Below are 16738 nucleotides of genomic sequence, written 5' to 3'. Positions count from 1 at the left end.
CAGCCCATCTGAGGGCTTTGGCCATGCACAGATGGGGCAGAGTTCGGGTCATCCTGCCTGCCACACAGCCAGCCCGCAGCCCTTCTGGGTAAACAGAGGCATTTGGGAAGGGATTTTTGGTGTCCCCCCATGATAAGGACTTGCAGGAACACCCCTGCCCTGTGTGCACGCATGAATCAGGCCATGTGTTGTCACAGCTGTGTGCACACCATCACAGCATCCCCTTTGGGATCCCCACCTTCTTTACCCCCCTCTGCACCCCACTGCATCATCCCTGCCTGCACCCCGCTTCCCAAACCCTTTGGACATCATGTTTCCAAGCTCAGCAGCATCCAAGCAGCAAACAAGAGCTCTCTGCAGCCCCACTGTGCACGCCCAGCTGGGGGGTGGGGGGCAGACCCCAACGGGTGCAGATAATGGGGTGATGGGGGCAGTGCCAGGCTGGGTGAACTGTGCATTCCGTGCGTGGGGAGGGGGAGCGGAAGGCGGAGCCTGCACATCGCCAGGGCTGTGACATTCAGTCTGGCTGAGAGACGGAGCTGTGGGCAGCACAGGGACGGAGGGGGTGGGGGGAGCGTCAGGGACACGCTAAGGGATTGAGCATCCGCTGAGGGAAAGTGGTTTGGAGGGATCGGGGGGAAGGATAGGGGTGGGAAAGAGAAGCGAAAGGGGTGAGGGGAGCAGGGTCATTCCTGGAGCCGGGACCCCCAGGGCCATGAGGGAGGAGCGGGGCCATCCCCGGCCCCTTGGGGACTGAGCGGGGCGGCACGGGGCTGCCCCCCACCATGGGGTCGAACCCCGGCTCCTGCGTGCTGCTGCTGCTCGCCCTGCTGATGCTGCAGGTGAGTGCGTCCCCAGGGGGGGCATTGCGGGGGGACAGGGGGTGGTGGTCTCTGCCTGTGGCACCGTGGAGAGTGTAGCAGCCACGGTCCTGGTGGGTGAGCCCGTGGGGTCAGGTGTGCCCTGCACGTCCGTCCCACCCCAGGGTTGTGATAGCAGCTCGGTATGGGGCAAGGTGCTCCTGTGTCCTCGGGGAGATGGGCAGGGAAACTCCACGGAGTGCTGAGGGGTGCCTCCAGGGCTGCTCTGCGTGTTTTGGTGGTATGGGGTTTGGGAGGGGGGAGGGGGGAAGGAAGGGAGGGAGAAGCAAGGAAAGAAAAGGGGAAAGAAAAGAAAAGGGGAAAGAAGAGGGGAAAGAAAAGGGGAAAGAAAAGAAAAGGGGAAAGAAAAGGGGAAAGAAAAGGGGAAAGAAAGGGGGAAAGAAAAGAAAAGGGGAAAGAAGAGAAGAGAAGAGAAGAGAAGAGAAGAGAAGAGAAGAGAAGAGAAGAGAAGAGAAGAGAAGAGAAGAGAAGAGAAGAGAAGAGAAGAGAAGAGAAGAGAAGAGAAGAGAAGAGAAGAGAAGAGAAGAGAAGAGAAGAGAAGAGAAGAGAAGAGAAGAGAAGAGAAGAGAAGAGAGAAAAGAAGAAAGAAAAGGAAAAGGAAAAGGAAAGGAAAAGGAAAGGAAAAGGAAAGGAAAGGAAAGGAAAGGAAAGGAAAGGAAAGGAAAGGAAAGGAAAGGAAAGGAAAGGAAAGGAAAGGAAAGGAAAGGAAAGGAAAGGAAAGGAAAGGAAAGGAAAGGAAAGGAAAGGAAAGGAAAGGAAAGGAAAGGAAAGGAAAGGAAAGGAAAGGAAAGGAAAGGAAAGGAAAGGAAAGGAAAGGAAAGGAAAGGAAAGGAAAGGAAAGGAAAGGAAAGGAAAGGAAAGGAAAGGAAAGGAAAGGAAAGGAAAGGAAAGGAAAGGAAAGGAAAGGAAAGGAAAGGAAAGGAAAGGAAAGGAAAGGAAAGGAAAGGAAAGGAAAGGAAAGGAAAGGAAAGGAAAGGAAAGGAAAGGAAGAAAAGAAAAGAAAAGAAAAGAAAAGAAAAGAAAAGAAAAGAAAAGAAAAGAAAAGAAAAGAAAAGAAAAGAAAAGAAAAGAAAAGAAAAGAAAAGAAAAGAAAAGAAAAGAAAAGAAAAGAAAAGAAAAGAAAAGAAAAGAAAAGAAAAGAAAAGAAAAGAAAAGAAAAGAAAAGAAAAGAAAGGAAAGGAAAGGAAAGGAAAGGAAAGGAAAGGAAAGGAAAGGAAAGGAAAGGAAAGGAAAGGAAAGGAAAGGAAAGGAAAGGAAAGGAAAGGAAAGGAAAGGAAAGGAAAGGAAAGGAAAGGAAAGGAAAGGAAAGGAAAGGAAAGGAAAGGAAAGGAAAGGAAAGGAAAGGAAAGGAAAGGAAAGGAAAGGAAAGGAAAGGAAAGGAAAGGAAAGGAAAGGAAAGGAAAGGAAAGGAAAGGAAAGGAAAGGAAAGGAAAGGAAAGGAAAGGAAAGGAAAGGAAAGGAAAGGAAAGGAAAGGAAAGGAAAGGAAAGGAAAAAGAAAAAGAAAAAGAAAAGAAAAAGAAAAAGAAAAGAAAAGAAAAAGAAAAAGAAAAGAAAAAGAAAAAGAAAAGAGGGAGACAGGGAAGGGAAGGGAGGGAAGGGAGGAAGGATGGAAAGAAAAAGAAAGAAAAGGGGAAGGGAAGGGAAGGGAAGGGAAGGGAAGGGAAGGGAAGGGAAGGGAAGGGAAGGGAAGGGAAGGGAAGGGAAGGGAAGGGAAGGGAAGGGAAGGGAAGGGAAGGGAAGGGAAGGGAAGGGAAGGGAAGGGAAGGGAAGGGAAGGGAAGGGAAGGGAAGGGAAGGGAAGGGAAGGGAAGGGAAGGGAAGGGAAGGGAAGGGAAGGGAAGGGAAGGGAAGGGAAGGGAAGGGAAGAATAAAGGAGGGAGGGAAGGAAAGAATAAAGGAGGGAGGGAAGGGAGGGAGGAAAGAGAAAGAAAGAAAAGGGAAAGGAAAAGGGACAGGAAAAGAAAAGAAAAGGATTTTTTTTTTTTTTTTTCAGAAGGAGGAAAAAAAAAAAAAAAAACAGGAGTCGGGGTACTTCAGGGCTTTGTAAGGAGAGCGATGGCATCAGCCCCTTTCCCAGATGGGGAAACTGAGGCACGGTGGTGGATTGGCTCCAAAGGTGCATCTGGGTATGAGCAGTGCTCGTCATTTCTGCTCACAGACCCAGAAGCTGAGGGGGTTCGGTGAGGGGCAGATGGGCTGTATGTCAATAAATTCTTCTTCATCCCTCGTTGTGGTTCTGCGGGTGGGGCCGGCCCCTCTGTTTTTGTCGTCGGAGTGGTGCCCTGAAGCTTTTAGGAGGGAATTAGAGTTAATTGCGGTTCTTGATGATGTGTACAAAGCAAACAGCTGAAAGCTGCGGAAACGTCAGGGCTGTGCTGCGGGCAGCTGCCACAGAATGGGGCGGTGTGGGTCGGGGTCAGCCCGTGCATCCCCCCCCAGCAGGTGCAAGCGACGCATCCCGACTGCTCCATCGTCCTCTACTTCCAAGAGCGAGAGGATGAGTGCCTGCAGGCCATCAGGAGCGAGAGCCAGACACAATCCCCCGGTGGGCAGCGAGGTGAGAACCCCCACGTGTGTGGAAAATGGGTTTGTTGTGGGGGTTGGGTGGTGGGTGATGGTGGAGGGGTGGCAGAATCCTTGGAGAGCCTCAAGGAGAAGGGAGAGAGGAGACTGAGGTTGCACCTGGGGGACAAAGAGTGTGCAAACAGGGATGAGAGCCCTATAGTTATGGCCTGTGGTCCTAACCCTAACCCTAACCCTGACCCTAACCCTAACCCTGACCCTAACCCTAACCCTGACCCTAACCCTAACCCTAACCCTGACCCTAACCCTAACCCTGACCCTAACCCTAACGCTGACCCTAACCCTAACGCTGACCCTAACCCTAACCCTAACCCTAACCCTAACCCTAACCCTGACCCTAACCCTGACCCTAACCCTAACCCTAACCCTAACCCTAACCCTGACCCTAACCCTAACCCTGACCCTAACCCTGACCCTAACCCTAACCCTAACCCTAACCCTAACCCTAACGCTGACCCTAACCCTAACGCTGACCCTAACCCTAACCCTGACCCTAACCCTAACCCTAACCCTAACCCTAACCCTGACCCTAACCCTGACCCTAACCCTAACCCTAACCCTAACCCTAACCCTAACGCTGACCCTAACCCTAACGCTGACCCTAACCCTAACCCTGACCCTAACCCTAACCCTAACCCTAACCCTAACCCTAACCCTAACCCTAACCCTAACCCTAACCCTAACCCTAACCCTAACCCTGACCCTAACCCTAACCCTGACCCTAACCCTGACCCTAACCCTAACCCTAACCCTAACCCTAACCCTAACCCTAACCCTAACCCTGACCCTAACCCTAACCCTAACCCTAACCCTAACCCTAACCCTAACCCTAACCCTAACCCTAACCCTAACCCTAACCCTAACCCTAACCCTAACCCTGCCATGCAGGGCACTGTGCCCCATCTGCCCCTGCTCACCACCATGAGCATTGCACAGCACACATCACCCCTTTCCCCTCCCTACTTCACTCGGTTTTAATGCAGAACATGCTTTGAGCAACTCAATTTTTACATATCCGGGACTTTTAAGCAGATTAACTAATTGGAAGTAGGGGGAAAAAAATAATAATAATAAATTAACTATTTTTAAAGTGCTGCTTTCGGACATTTTGTTTAACTGGATTCAATTTCCATCCCCCGACGCAGCCTGCCTCAAATTCTGGGTAAAAATTATCTCCCAGTGAATAAGAAATGCGTCATTCAACGGGTCTCAGATAATACAAATGTAGAAATGAAGCGCCTCAATAAATGCACGTTAAGGTGCATAATTGCTTAAGTAAGAGTGCAGGGGTGAAGCGCATCCTTTTAGCCACACTGATTGGAAAAGGTCCGTTCTGCAGCCAGGGGAAGGAATCACTTCAGGAAAATAAGCAAGAGGCAGAAATGCTTAATTAAAGTCAGTGTTTTATCACGAGTTTCCTGCTGTGGGCTGTCAGGATGGAGATAACCATGTAGAGGTGCCCAGGTACCGCCAGGAGAGCAGCCAGAAATAGGGCACCAACCAACAGCATAACCCCTGCCTATGGTGAACCCATGGGAATGCTGAGCAGCAGAGTCCCATCAGAGAATGGGAAACGCTCCTTTCCTCTTCACTTCTTCTCCTTGGGAAGGTCATTCCCATTTTGCACAACCATAAGCAATGTGGGGTTTGGGGTTGCAGCAGCTCAGGAGAGGGAAATGGAGTGGGAAGAGGGATCTCCCCATCTCAATGGCTTTATTCCCTGTACAGCTCCTGACTGGCCTTACAGGAGATGGGTGCATTTATGGGACAGCACGTATCCAGATGCCCCCCCAAAATAAAGCAACCCCTTGCAGTAACAATCCCATGCTTCGTTCTCCTGCAAAAGCACAGACATACCTCAGTGCTGCAAGGCCAGCCCTGCAGATCTCTCCATCCTGGCCAGATACCTTGCAGAATTCAGAGGAAACTAATTAGATGTGTCTGAGCCCACACTCCCAAGCTGGGAATAGAAGTGGCTCCAGGTTAATAATGTATACCTGCAAGGTTAATCACATCCGTGTGCGAGGAGAGCTGTCCTGAAGTGTGATGTCTGGGTCTCTCCTGCTCGTTTCCAAGGCAATTTGGGAGTCATTGAAGCACTGACATGGGGCTGGAGAAAAGAGTGAAGTGTGGCTAATAGCTCTCCAGCAGAAGTCTCATGGTGCTTACTGCTTTCTTCCTCCAGGGTGATGTCCCACAGCTGCATTTGCTCTTCGCATGTCCCCATCCTCCCCTCTCTCTGCTTTGTTCCCTCATCCTGGGAGACCTTTGCAGGTTCTTAGAGGAACTGCTCCTGGTCCATGGGAGATGTCCAAGGCCATCCCACACAGACAGAAAGCTGCTGGCTCCCCTGGATCCCCCAGATCCTCCCGTCACCTTCCATTAGGACAGGACTCTTGAAGGTGGCACTTTGGTGGCCACATCCTCAGATCATCCCATCCTGTCCCTCTGTAGGCTGCCGGACAGCGTGGGATGGGGTGAGCTGCTGGCCAGCCATGCCTGTGGGTCAGTCCTATGCTGTCACCTGTCCTGATGTCCCCCACATCTTCAAGAAATCCAAAGGTGCGGAGCTATGAATGCGAGTGCTCACCCTATGGTATCCCAACCTGGTCCAACCTCTCCAAAACCTCACAGGTAGCACAACCCAAGGGATGGGTGGATGGGATGATGCCTATCAGGAACGTCCCCAAGCCCTCTTGTCACCCAGAGGATGCTCTCCCTCTTGGGCAGAGCTTGGAGGCACCTTCTCCAATTGGGTGGCAGCAGGACAGTCCCCAACCCCCTTTCTCCAACTGTAGACCCACCTGCTGCCCTGGTTGGCACGGCACATAGGGATGGGATGTGCTTGTGCTCACCATGCTCCTGGCTGGGTGTCAGCATTTTGGGCACTGCCACGATGTTTGTGGTACGAGTGGGCATTTTTGGGGATGCTGGTGGAGAAGCTGGGACAAGCACGTGGCTCAGATCCCTTCTTCTCCCTGCAGCACTGATCCATAGGAACTGCACTGAGGTGGGATGGAGTCCCCCCAGCCCACCCTACTACAGGGCCTGCGAGCTGGAGGCTGTTGGGAGCAGCAACAACACTGAGGCCAAGGCAAGTGGGTGCCTTCAGGTCTACCAGGGAGCTCATCCTTGTTGTTTAGTGGATCCAGAGCTTGGTTGGATGATGGCACAAACCTAGTGCAACCCAACGTGGGTGGAACTCCCATCACATGCCACCTCCTTCAGCTGCTGCTTTCCCTTCCAGAGAGGCTACTTCATCACCATGAAGGTGCTCTACACCTGTGGCTACTCCACGTCCCTGGCAGCCCTGTTCCTGGCCATTGGCATCTTCTCCTGCTTCAGGTAGGGCTGGAGGACAACCAAGAGAAGGGTTGGGAGGCATCCAGATCGTCCCTGCCAGAGATGCCCCATGGATGTCTTAAAGCCCCCCAACTTCCCTTTCTCCTCACGAACACAGCGCATCCCTTCCTTCCATAGGAAGCTGCACTGTACCAGGAACTCCATCCACATCCACTTCTTCACCTCCTTCATCCTACGTGGAGCTGCTGTGCTCATCAAGGACGCCGTCCTCTTCTCTGATGAGTCTGTTGACCACTGCACCATGTCGACGGTGAGGTGCTGACACGTGTGCTGGTCCAGAGCAGCAGACATAATGCATAAGAAGCAAAAATAAGAAACATAGAAGCAGTGAATACAGAGTCATAGAATGGTTGGGTTGGAAAGGACCTCAGAGATCACCTCATTCCAACGTCTCTGTCATGGGCAGGGTAGCTAACCACTAGATCAAGAACTGTCTTCAACAGTGTCTCCCAAACAGGCTTGGGTGGACATCAGGAGGTTCACAACAGCATCTCTCTTCGTGGGACTTGTCTGTAGAGACAGTGTTCTTGCCCTCAAAGTTCTCTCCGTTTGGGTCTCAGCATCACTGAACCTTTCCTCTTCCTCATCCTCACAGGTGAAGTGCAAGGCATCCATTGCCTTTGTGCAGTATTCAGTGTTGGCCAACTTCTACTGGCTGCTGGTGGAGGGCATGTACCTGCAGACCCTGCTGCTGCTCACCTTCACCTCTGACCGGAGCTACATCTGGTGGTACATCCTCATCGGATGGGGTGAGCCCTGGACCCTAACCCCTCTTGGGGCTCCCAGAGCCCAACCCAGGAGCTGGGTGAGATGTAGGAATGGACCAGGAGGTGACACATCACCATCAATGGCCATCATCTCTTTCTAAGCCCTGGAAAAAGCTGTCGCCCTGCTGTAATCTCCAGGGCCCCAGGATGTGGGATTGTGGACAAGGGTTGGAGGGAGGTGCCAGAGCCATGGGGTGACACTGTGTCCCTACAGGTGTCCCCATGGTGACGGTGTGTGTGTGGGTGGCCACCAGGCTGCAGTACGACAACCATGGGTAAGGGCAGCCACCTCTCCTCTTCCTCTTGCCCATGTACCCCCTGTGCAAGCCAAGGGGAAAACCCTCTTGCTAGGATGGAAGGAATGGGGCAACAATTTATTTTAATGCTGTGTCTATTTTCTGGTGGGGCCTGAAGACCCCTATGCAAACGAGGCAGGAGAATGAGACCTGAGCTGTAAACAGGTTTGTTCTCCTCTCCCACAGGTGCTGGGATGACTACAGCAGCCCCTACTGGTGGGTGATCAAGGCTCCCATCCTCCTGGCCATATTTGTGAGTACGTCCCCACCCCAAGCATCCCATTCATGCACAGTGCTGAGACAAGCTCCACTGGCAGGTGAACTTTCTCATCTTCCTCAACGTCACCAGGATGTTGGCGCAGAAGATCCGATCCCCAGACATCAGCAAAAACTACAAGCAGCAGTACATGTGAGGGCAGCTCCCCACACCTGGGTTGCCGGGGGGACATAGGTCTCTTGGAGGAGCACAAAGGATGACTCAGGACCACCAAAATCTCCAAAATCATCGAAATCCAGCTCTGCTGATGTTGCCCTCTCCACAGGAGGCTGACCAAGTCCACGCTGCTCCTCATCCCCCTCTTTGGGGTGCACTACGTGGTGTTTGCACTCTTCCCTGAGCACATCGGTGTGGATGCCCGGCTGTACTTTGAGCTGGTCCTCGGTTCCTACCAGGTGCAGATGTGGGGAGATGGGCAGCTGAAATCCCACCCCATCCCACCATTAGTTTTCCCAGCCCCATCCCTTCCCACCCCCATCCCTTCTATCCCATCCTATCACTTCCTATCCCACCCCTTCCCATCCCATTCCATCCAGCCCTATCACATCCTTTCCTGTCCCATCCTCATCCCTTCCTAACCCACTCCATCCTATTCTCACCCTCATCCCACCCCATCTCATCCCCATCTCCGTTTCCTATACCTCCATATAGTTTCCTATACCATCTCCATCCCTTCCTATTCCTATCCCTTCCCATCTGCATCCCATCCCCTCTCCTCCCTTCTTATCCCTGTCCTTTCCCATCCCACCCCTTCCTAATGTATTCCATCCCAATCCTGTCTTTATCTCCATCCCTTCCTACCCCACCCCGTCCCATCTTAGTCCACCCCATAGAGTAGGGTGCACATAGCCCTTTTCTTTGGGTGAAATTTGCTGTTTCTATGTTTTTAGGGGTTCCTGGTGGCTCTGCTGTATTGCTTCCTGAACGGGGAGGTGGGTGTCCAACACACACAGGATCCCCCTTGCTGGCACCCAAGCCCCTCATGGAGCAGTGCAGCTCCCACCCTATGGGTGCCCCAGCTGCCAGCACCAATCCTGGTGTCGCTTCAGGTCCAGGCTGAGATCAAGAGAAACTGGGGCAAGTGGCAGTCATCCATGGAGAGCAACGTCTTCAACATGGCAACCCAAGATTTCACAGCTTGATGAGGATGGCAGTCAGGGGACGTTCCTCCCGAAGGACGGTGGCCCTAGAACCAAAGGGGATTTGTAGGTTCTGGCTCCTGCACCCTAAGTGCATAGCTCTGGCCGTATGGTGTGGGGGCTTGGGATGGAGTGGGATTAGATGGGATGGGATGGGATGGGATGGGATGGGATGGGATGGGATGGGATGGGATGGGATGGGATGGGGTGGGATGGGATGGGATGGGGTGGGGTGGGGTGGGATGGGATGGGATGGGATGGGATGGGATGGGATGGGATGGGATGGGATGGGATGGGGTGGGGTGGGATGGGATGGGATGGGATGGGATGGGGTGGGGTGGGATGGGATGGGATGGGATGGGATGGGATGGGGTGGGGTGGGGTGGGGTGGGGTGGGATGACGTGGGTTGGGGTGGGATGGGATGGTATGGGATGGATGGGATGGAGTGGGGCAGAATGGGATGACGTGGGATGGGATGGGATGGGATGGGATGGGATGGGATGGGATGGGATGGGATGGGATGGGGTGGGGTGGGGTGGGGTGGGGTGGGGTGGGGTGGGATAGAATGGGATGGGATAGAATGGGGTGGGATGAGATGGGGTGGGATGAGGTTGGGATGACATGGGATGGGATGACATGGGATGGGATGGGATGGGATGGGATGGGATGGGATGGGGTGGGGTGGGGTGGGGTGGGGTGGGGTGGGGATGGGGTGGGATGGGGTGGGGTGGGGTGGGGTGGGGTGGGGTGGGGTGGGGATGGGATGCATATCCTGAGGTTTTAGCTGCCCACCTCCCCATATCTGTACTGGCTAAGAGCTGAGGACCAGCTTGAAGGACATCTGGCATTTTCCATTTGGCACTAGAACATCAGCTGAGGTGGCCTCAACACTGGAGGGATCACCAATGCTTTTTTCCCCTTCTTTTACTTAAGAAATCATTCCCTTGTGGGAAGATGCCAACTCACAGCCCCCAGCAGCCATCATGGGGTGGGAGAAGCCACCACTGCAGCCCATTCTGCTCACAGCGCCCCATCTCCTGCCCTGGTTAATGCTGTCCCAGCATCCAGGAGGGTGTCAGATGCCCCTTCCCAAACCTCTCCTGGCTTTGCTGATCCACCAGTCTCAGCAGAGCTTCTCAGGCTTTCCAGGTTGTAATTTCTCCGCATGACCAAGTGCCCTACTTTAAATAAAACCCACAGACTGGCCTCATCCCAGACCTCCTGATATCCCACCTGGTCTCACTGAGGGGCAGCAGACCCCAGACCCGATGTGAAGTGAGCTGGAGGATGCTCCCCCTGGGTGCACAAACATCCCCCTGCTCACCATGGAAGCTGATTCAGGTGGGGAGAGGAGGTCACAGACTACACTGGGGCTGGGGATGCTCAATGGGAATGTCACCACGGACATAAAGCTTTGCAAAGCATTGCGTTTGCATTTATTTCCTGCTGGCAGTGGGGCTAAAACACCACCCCAAATCCCCTATTTTAGGGCATTGAATCCATGGTACCCCCAATGCTTGCAAGGCAGGAGCTCATGGTGGGCATGGAGGGCACGCAACGTGACAGTGCCACAAAAAGCTCTGCTGCACCCCTACATGCACCGTGCCCTATAGCAGCCTATATGGGGTGGCACAGCGGGGCCGGGTCTTCCCTATGGCTCTGAATCCATCGTCCCCATTCCCTGGGGATGCAGCCGGGGTGGTGTTTTGCCTTGGGGAGGGGTGTTTTGCTTGGGGCCGGTGGGTGGCACTGCGGCCCTACGCCGCGGGCAGTGAGAGCAGATCCACGGGACAGCCCCAAAGCCACAGCGGCCCTACGGCTGTCCCAGGGCTGCCGGCACCAAAGGACTGTGCCCCCCCAGCACCACGAGAGGAAGGTAAGGGGTTTGCTGCCCACTGCTGGGTGCCCGCAGAGCTTCACCCCCATCTCCATCCCTGCTCTGGGATGTGCCTCACGCAGATCCCATGGGCAGTGCTTGGCACCAAATCCCTTTCTGCCACCCCAAAGGTGCTTTTGCTGCTGGATTTTGCACTCACTTCAGCGTCGGGGTACCCCGGGTACCCCAAACCCCATTCTGTGCCCACCCTGCGGTGCCCCCAGGGCACATCCTGGTGCTCCCATCCTTGCATGCTCCCCATAGGGTTTGCTCTAGGCTATGTGCGAAGAAAAACACAAAATTATAAAGGCTTCCTAGGAGTGGTAGGGCTGGGATCCACCAAGAGGAAAGTCCCCACAGCCAGAGCAGGGGGATGTCCCCATCCCTGCCCTACACCTGCAAATGCACTGGGGCTGCTCTTTGCTCGCTTGGAGAAAACCCCTTGGTACAAAGCTGAGGTTCTTCCTATGGTGCTGGGTGCTCATTGGCTTGGGGAAGATCGCTGTGGGGTGTTTGGGGTCAGAGAGGCAGCATAAGGGTGGCATGGAGCCTTCAGACCAGGCCAGGTGGTTTCTGCACCCCAGAAGGGAACAACCCTACGAGATGGGTATGGACCTTCTGCACCCTCCTCACTGCCGCCTCGCCTGCTGTGCACCCCAAAACATGAGAACAGCACCCAAAATCCCCACCAGGAAAGGCAGGACACACACCAGGACACCTCCTCACACCATCCTTGAGCTGGATATGACTTCAGGGTCCGGCACAGCACGGGACATGGGGACACAAGGTGCTGAAGCAGGATGAGTGCAGCATCACATCGCTCAGGGATGTGATCCCAGGATCTTTTTGGGGCACATTGGTGCAGATGGACTTCGGGGTCTGTGCTAATGGGGCCGGGCGCTGCCACCCCTTTGATTGGCGCCGCGGGGAACGAATGCCACAGCTGAGACGGCCGAGGGTACCTGAAGGATCCGCGTGTCCTCAGGTTTCACTCATGACCATCTGACAGCAGCAGCAGCTGCGCTGCCAACAGGCGCTCGCGGAGCCAAAGGAGCCGAAGGAGAGGGAAATTCTGGCCCCGAAAATTCTCTCTTTGGGATTTCGCTTTTTCCACCCAACGGTAAGCGCCGCGTCCAGCACTGGGACAGCACCAGGCTGCCGGGAAGGGGCTCGCATGGCCCTGGGTTCCTCTTTCTTCCTGGGGTTGTGCCATGGGGCACCACTGCAGGAGGTGGGTGTTGTGGGGTTTTTTGCTTTTGGGCCCCCCCCCACCCCGTGCCAAAAACAGATGGGGACGGGGGGTGGCTGTTCTCAGAAGGGCACCGGGACGCGGTGACTGTGGTGACACCAGCAGTCCGGTGGCTTTGAGGGTTGGGGGTGGCTGAAAAGTCCCAAGTCGCCTTTCTCCTGGCTTCTCTTCCTAAATATAAGGGGATCTAAATATAAACCCGGCCTGGGCCAAGCCAAGGTTGCAGGAAAGGTCTGCTGTGCTGCGCAGTGTCCCCTTTCCAAAGGCACTGTCCCCACAGGAGCGTACCTCTACGTCCCCAGTCTGCACAAAACAGGAGAACAGGGTGGGATTCAGCTCTGATTTGGGGTGAGAACCCCCATTCCTGGTGCATGGGGCATCACCATGGCCGTTTTGGGGGGCTCAGACACCACGGTTCCCCCATCCATGGTGACAGTCACTGTCCCACAGGGCACAAACCATTCGTCCCCTGCCCACACCAGTGCATGGAGATGTGGCCAAAATATGGGGACGCACTGCAAAACACTTAATAGTGGATATCACTGAGCATCACTTGCAGAACACCAGCAGGGTGGTTGGATGCGTGTCCTTGGTTGTATGGAGACCATACAAGTGTGGGTGGTGGAGCGATGCTCTGAGCTGTTCCAGGAAAATCCCTGATGTAATAATGGACACCTTTATGGGAATTGGGCAAGGGACGCTGAGTCCCACGGGATTCAGCTGTGCTAATATTTGGAGAGCATTGTCCACACCCGGGGCAAAGGGTCCCTGTGCAGTGGTTGTGTATTCCTGTGGGAAGTCTGCTGGAGTTGGGGTAGGAAGGGAGAAGCAGTGTCAGGCATGAAGCAGAAGGTGCTTTGGGGTAGGTGATGGTGGAGGAATAATGCAAGAAATAAGGGCACGAGGGTCCAATGTGGATCTAATTTGGGTCCAGTGGTGTCCCATTCCAACGGGGGGGAAATCGGTATCCTTTAGGATGAGGTGCTGCAGGGACCACAGTATTGCAAAGCCTATGTGACCTCCATCCTGAGGGCCCATTCCCAGCACTGTGCAGCCGTGTTGCCCGTTGTCCCCCCCTCTGGGATGAGCTGACACCCCACTCCCAGCCCGGGCAGGACGGGGTTACCATCAGTTGCTGGGGGATGTTGCAACCTCCTATTTCCATCTGCGGGCAGGAGAGCATCCCAGGACTTCGCAGCTTGCAGCCTATGTGTGCCACCCCCAGCTCCGAGTACATCGAGGTACCGTGGGGGCATTAAAGCGCCCATGTCCCATAGAGGGTGATGGCAGTCAGTGGATATCATGAAATTAATTTCCACACAGCTCGTGGGTACAGGGCAGGCAGAGGGGAGACGGGCTGTGTGTTCCCCTGAGCGAGACAGAAAGCAGAAGCTTGGTGTGCTTCCTCCCTTTGCGGGGTGCATGAGGGGAAGTGGCTTCCCTCCTGACAGCAATATCTGGAATTGGGGGATTGGTGGTGTGTGTGAGTCCCAAATGAGGAAGGGCAGGGGGATGCTGGAGGGCAGCACCACGGATTTGGCTGTGCAGAGCAAGCTGGGGAGCATAGGGACCCTTTGCATGGAACCCCATTGGCACCCATTGCTCAGAGCCTCACAACAGGGACGGTCCCTCCCCCAAAGCACACCCCAAGGAAGCAAAAATCCCACCCAAAAACCCAGCATGATCTTTTGCATTAAGCCACGCATCCATCCCAGCAGTGTGGGTCTGCTGTGTGTGTGTCCAATGGGGGACCTCTGTTGGTCCCCACCGAGCAGAGGGACGTGGTGACACTGAGGACATGGCATTGTTTTCCAAAGGCAGCTCTCCCATTTTGCTGCACTGCTCCCAGCATGACAGATACCGCCTGGAAGCATCCCGCATTCCTGCATTCTGGAATGCACCAAACCACCACGCAGCACTGGGAGGGCAGCGTTGGAGCAGCACCGCCTGCGGGGATTTCCAGACACCAAAAAAACTCCGGAAATCACAGCTTAAAGCTGGCAAAAAGCTCCCCTGAAAGCAGGGCAGCCTACAGGCAGAGCAAGGGCATGGGGAGCTGGGATGGGGCTGCATCCCCCTTGGGGTCAGGAGGAGCATTTATTCGCAAGAGAACAACTTGGAGACGTTGCATATCTTCCCAGGTTGGCTTTGTAACGCAGTCACAGCCAGGCACTGAGGCACGGCCGTATATCTGGGGACAGCAAACATCAGGCTCTGAAATAGCACGTTATCGTCTTACCGAAAGGGACGTAAAGTTGTTTATAAAGCGCCTCGTTTCGCCCGGCGGAGCAGCGCTGTTTGTCCCAGTTGCTGCTGGAAACTCGTAGAATCCCACAGACACTCGTGCAGCTCTCTGGGCTTTGCTCTGTGCGGTGTTAAATCTTCAAGCAGAGCTCCCTGCTTCCTGCACTGTTCCCAGCAGAAATGAAACACTGAGATTTTTCTCCATTTTCCTTTTTTTTTTGGGGGGGGGGGAGGCAAAAACACACCCCACAGGACTTTCTCAAGCCACAGCATCTTTAAAACAATACCAGGATTACTTTTCCTCCAACCATGCAGCGAAGATCTGCATCACCCCTTGCACTCGAGCACCATCATAACCTTAAATATCCACAAACGTGGGTTTGCAGCCAATGCCATTGCCACCACGGCGCTGCGTCCTGCTTCCCAGCCAGGATCAAGAGGGTCTGGTGATATTTGGGCTCCCTCTGCCCAGCCTGGGCCTGGCCCTGCCCTCTGCTGCTTTCTGTCCGTCCCCAAACCCCACATCTGCTCCCCACTGCAGCTGCCAACCCACCCTGCACCCTCAGATGGGGATAAATGAGTGAGGGATGGAGTCAGCCTGGGTTCTCAGCTGGTTTTCGGGTGCAGGCAGTAAGGAAGGGTCCTGCAGGGTTGTGTTGTGTTGGGTTGGGTTGGGTTGTGTTGGTTGGGTTGTGTCAGATTGTGCTGTCTCGGATTGTGCTCTGTTGGGTTGGGTTGTATTACACTGCTCTGTGTTGTGTTGGGTTGTTTTGTGCTGTGTTGGATTGCGTTGAGTCATGCTGTCCTGTGTTGTGTTGTTGTGTTGTGTTGTGTTGTGTTGTGTTGTGCTGGAATGTGCTGCGTTGTGATGGTTTGTGTTGTGTCGGCTATGTTGTGCCATGTTGTGTTGTGTCGTGCTGTGTTGGTGCATGGCAGGCTCTGCTTTCCATCCCGCAGCCCTTCAGCCACCAGGTGCTGGCTTGCCTCCATCCCCCAGCATCAATTTCTCACAGCTCCACACGTGGGCAGAGCTGGCTGCTCGCTGGTGTCGGGGCACGAGCTAATTGTTCTCCTGCTAATCCCCGCTGCAGGGATGCCCCTGATGTTATGCAGTTGGCTGAGCAGCGCTTTGGTGAAGGAAGCTGCTTTACGCTTGCTGGTGGCCACGTGGGTCGGTGCTCTTCTTGGACCTGAGGCTCTGTGTGCCTCTGATGAGCTGTGCACACTGTGCCTCTGGCACTGGGGTGGTTTTATCCCTACTGGAGGCACTGGTGTCCCATCAAACCAACACTTATCTCCGGAGAAATGAAGCCTTGTGGAGCGTTTTCCTCTGATCCCAAGCTGGTGGGCCTGGCCCCAGACTCACCCAGGTGCCAGGGGCTGGCTGTGCCCCCAGGGCAGTGCAACCCCTCTGCCAGCACCACGCCAGCGTGGGGCATGGGTTCACTGGGACAGGAGTGCTGGTCTGCATTTGATCCCTTCTCTTTTGGGAAGCAGAGACTGAGCGTAGAATCAGTGAATATCCTGAACTGGAAGGGATGAGTAGGGATCATGGAGTCCAACTGGTGGCTCCAATGCTTCAGATCTTGGATGTAGCTAAAATCTTGTACCTCTGGGTATCCCCAAAGGGGATTTTGGGCCTGGGGGCTGCAGAGGAACAGACCCCAAATGGACACAACAGCATCCCTTTGGAGGACCTCCTGTTTAGCCCCAGTGCCTCCCTTTTCTACCCTATGGCCATGCAGTGAGTTCAGCCCAGCAAAAAGCAAACATAGGGTCGAAAGCAAAGCTGGGGTTGTGCACACACGTTCCTCTCCTGCCCCGGCTCCCAGCAGGGAGGAATGAGCAGAGTCATGGGGCTGAGGAAACCTGACCCCAAGCCTGATGGCCGGCAGCAGCTGGAGGCTCGGCCGCCTCCACCAGCACCATACACTGGGGATAGGGCTGTGCTGTGGGTTCTATGGGGCAGGACATGGGCCGTGCAGCACCCTATACGCTTGTAGGGTTTGCCGTAGGGTTGCTATAGGACCATCCCTCTCCCAGCAGCATTTGGAAGCTGCAT

At 54.4% G+C, this 16738-nt stretch overlaps 2 protein-coding genes across 4 annotated transcripts in view; both read left to right on the top strand.

Annotated features, from left to right (window-relative positions):
- The first annotated feature begins 700 nt into the window (after positions 1-700).
- LOC116233791 (vasoactive intestinal polypeptide receptor 1-like) lies at positions 701-9348 on the top strand. Of its 3 annotated transcripts, XM_031600877.2 has the most exons (13): positions 701-842; positions 3321-3438; positions 5919-6026; positions 6449-6558; positions 6712-6809; positions 6945-7077; positions 7423-7576; positions 7809-7869; positions 8077-8143; positions 8208-8299; positions 8433-8562; positions 9058-9099; positions 9217-9348. In XM_031600877.2, exons 1-13 carry the CDS (start codon positions 786-788, stop codon positions 9307-9309), a joined length of 1263 nt encoding a protein of 420 aa, XP_031456737.1. In that variant the 5' UTR covers positions 701-785; the 3' UTR covers positions 9310-9348. The 3 variants fall into 3 exon arrangements, with proteins under 3 accessions (XP_031456737.1, XP_089980938.1, XP_089980939.1); XM_090124812.1 differs by having other exon boundaries at positions 9058-9309; XM_090124813.1 differs by lacking the exons at positions 9058-9099; positions 9217-9348 and having other exon boundaries at positions 8433-8751.
- Positions 9349-13263: 3915 nt separating this feature from the next.
- The window catches only part of SCN4A (sodium voltage-gated channel alpha subunit 4), a 28401-nt gene continuing 24926 nt past the window's right edge, over positions 13264-16738 (top strand). Inside the window, exons 1-2 of the mRNA XM_090124814.1 lie at positions 13264-13294; positions 13608-13673. Coding sequence (XP_089980940.1) covers positions 13273-13294; positions 13608-13673 — 88 coding nt within the window. The 5' untranslated portion in view covers positions 13264-13272. The remainder of the gene's footprint in view (positions 13295-13607; positions 13674-16738) is intronic.

Source organism: Phasianus colchicus, chromosome 26, assembly GCF_987193195.1.
Source record: "Phasianus colchicus chromosome 26, bPhaCol1.hap1.1, whole genome shotgun sequence".
Classification (NCBI taxonomy): Eukaryota; Metazoa; Chordata; class Aves; order Galliformes; family Phasianidae; genus Phasianus; species Phasianus colchicus.
The sequence above is the reverse complement of the archived record's forward strand: the minus strand, read 5'-3'. Positions and strand labels throughout refer to the sequence as shown.

Excerpts from the sequence above, each read along its gene's own strand:
- LOC116233791 (XM_090124812.1), top strand. The coding sequence starts at position 786 with ATGGGGTCGAACCCCGGCTCCTGCGTGCTGCTGCTGCTCGCCCTGCTG. Across the intron at positions 7,078-7,422 it reads ACCACTGCACCATGTCGACG|GTGAAGTGCAAGGCATCCAT; the intron begins GTGAGGTGCTGA and ends TCATCCTCACAG. Across the intron at positions 7,577-7,808 it reads GTACATCCTCATCGGATGGG|GTGTCCCCATGGTGACGGTG; the intron begins GTGAGCCCTGGA and ends GTGTCCCTACAG.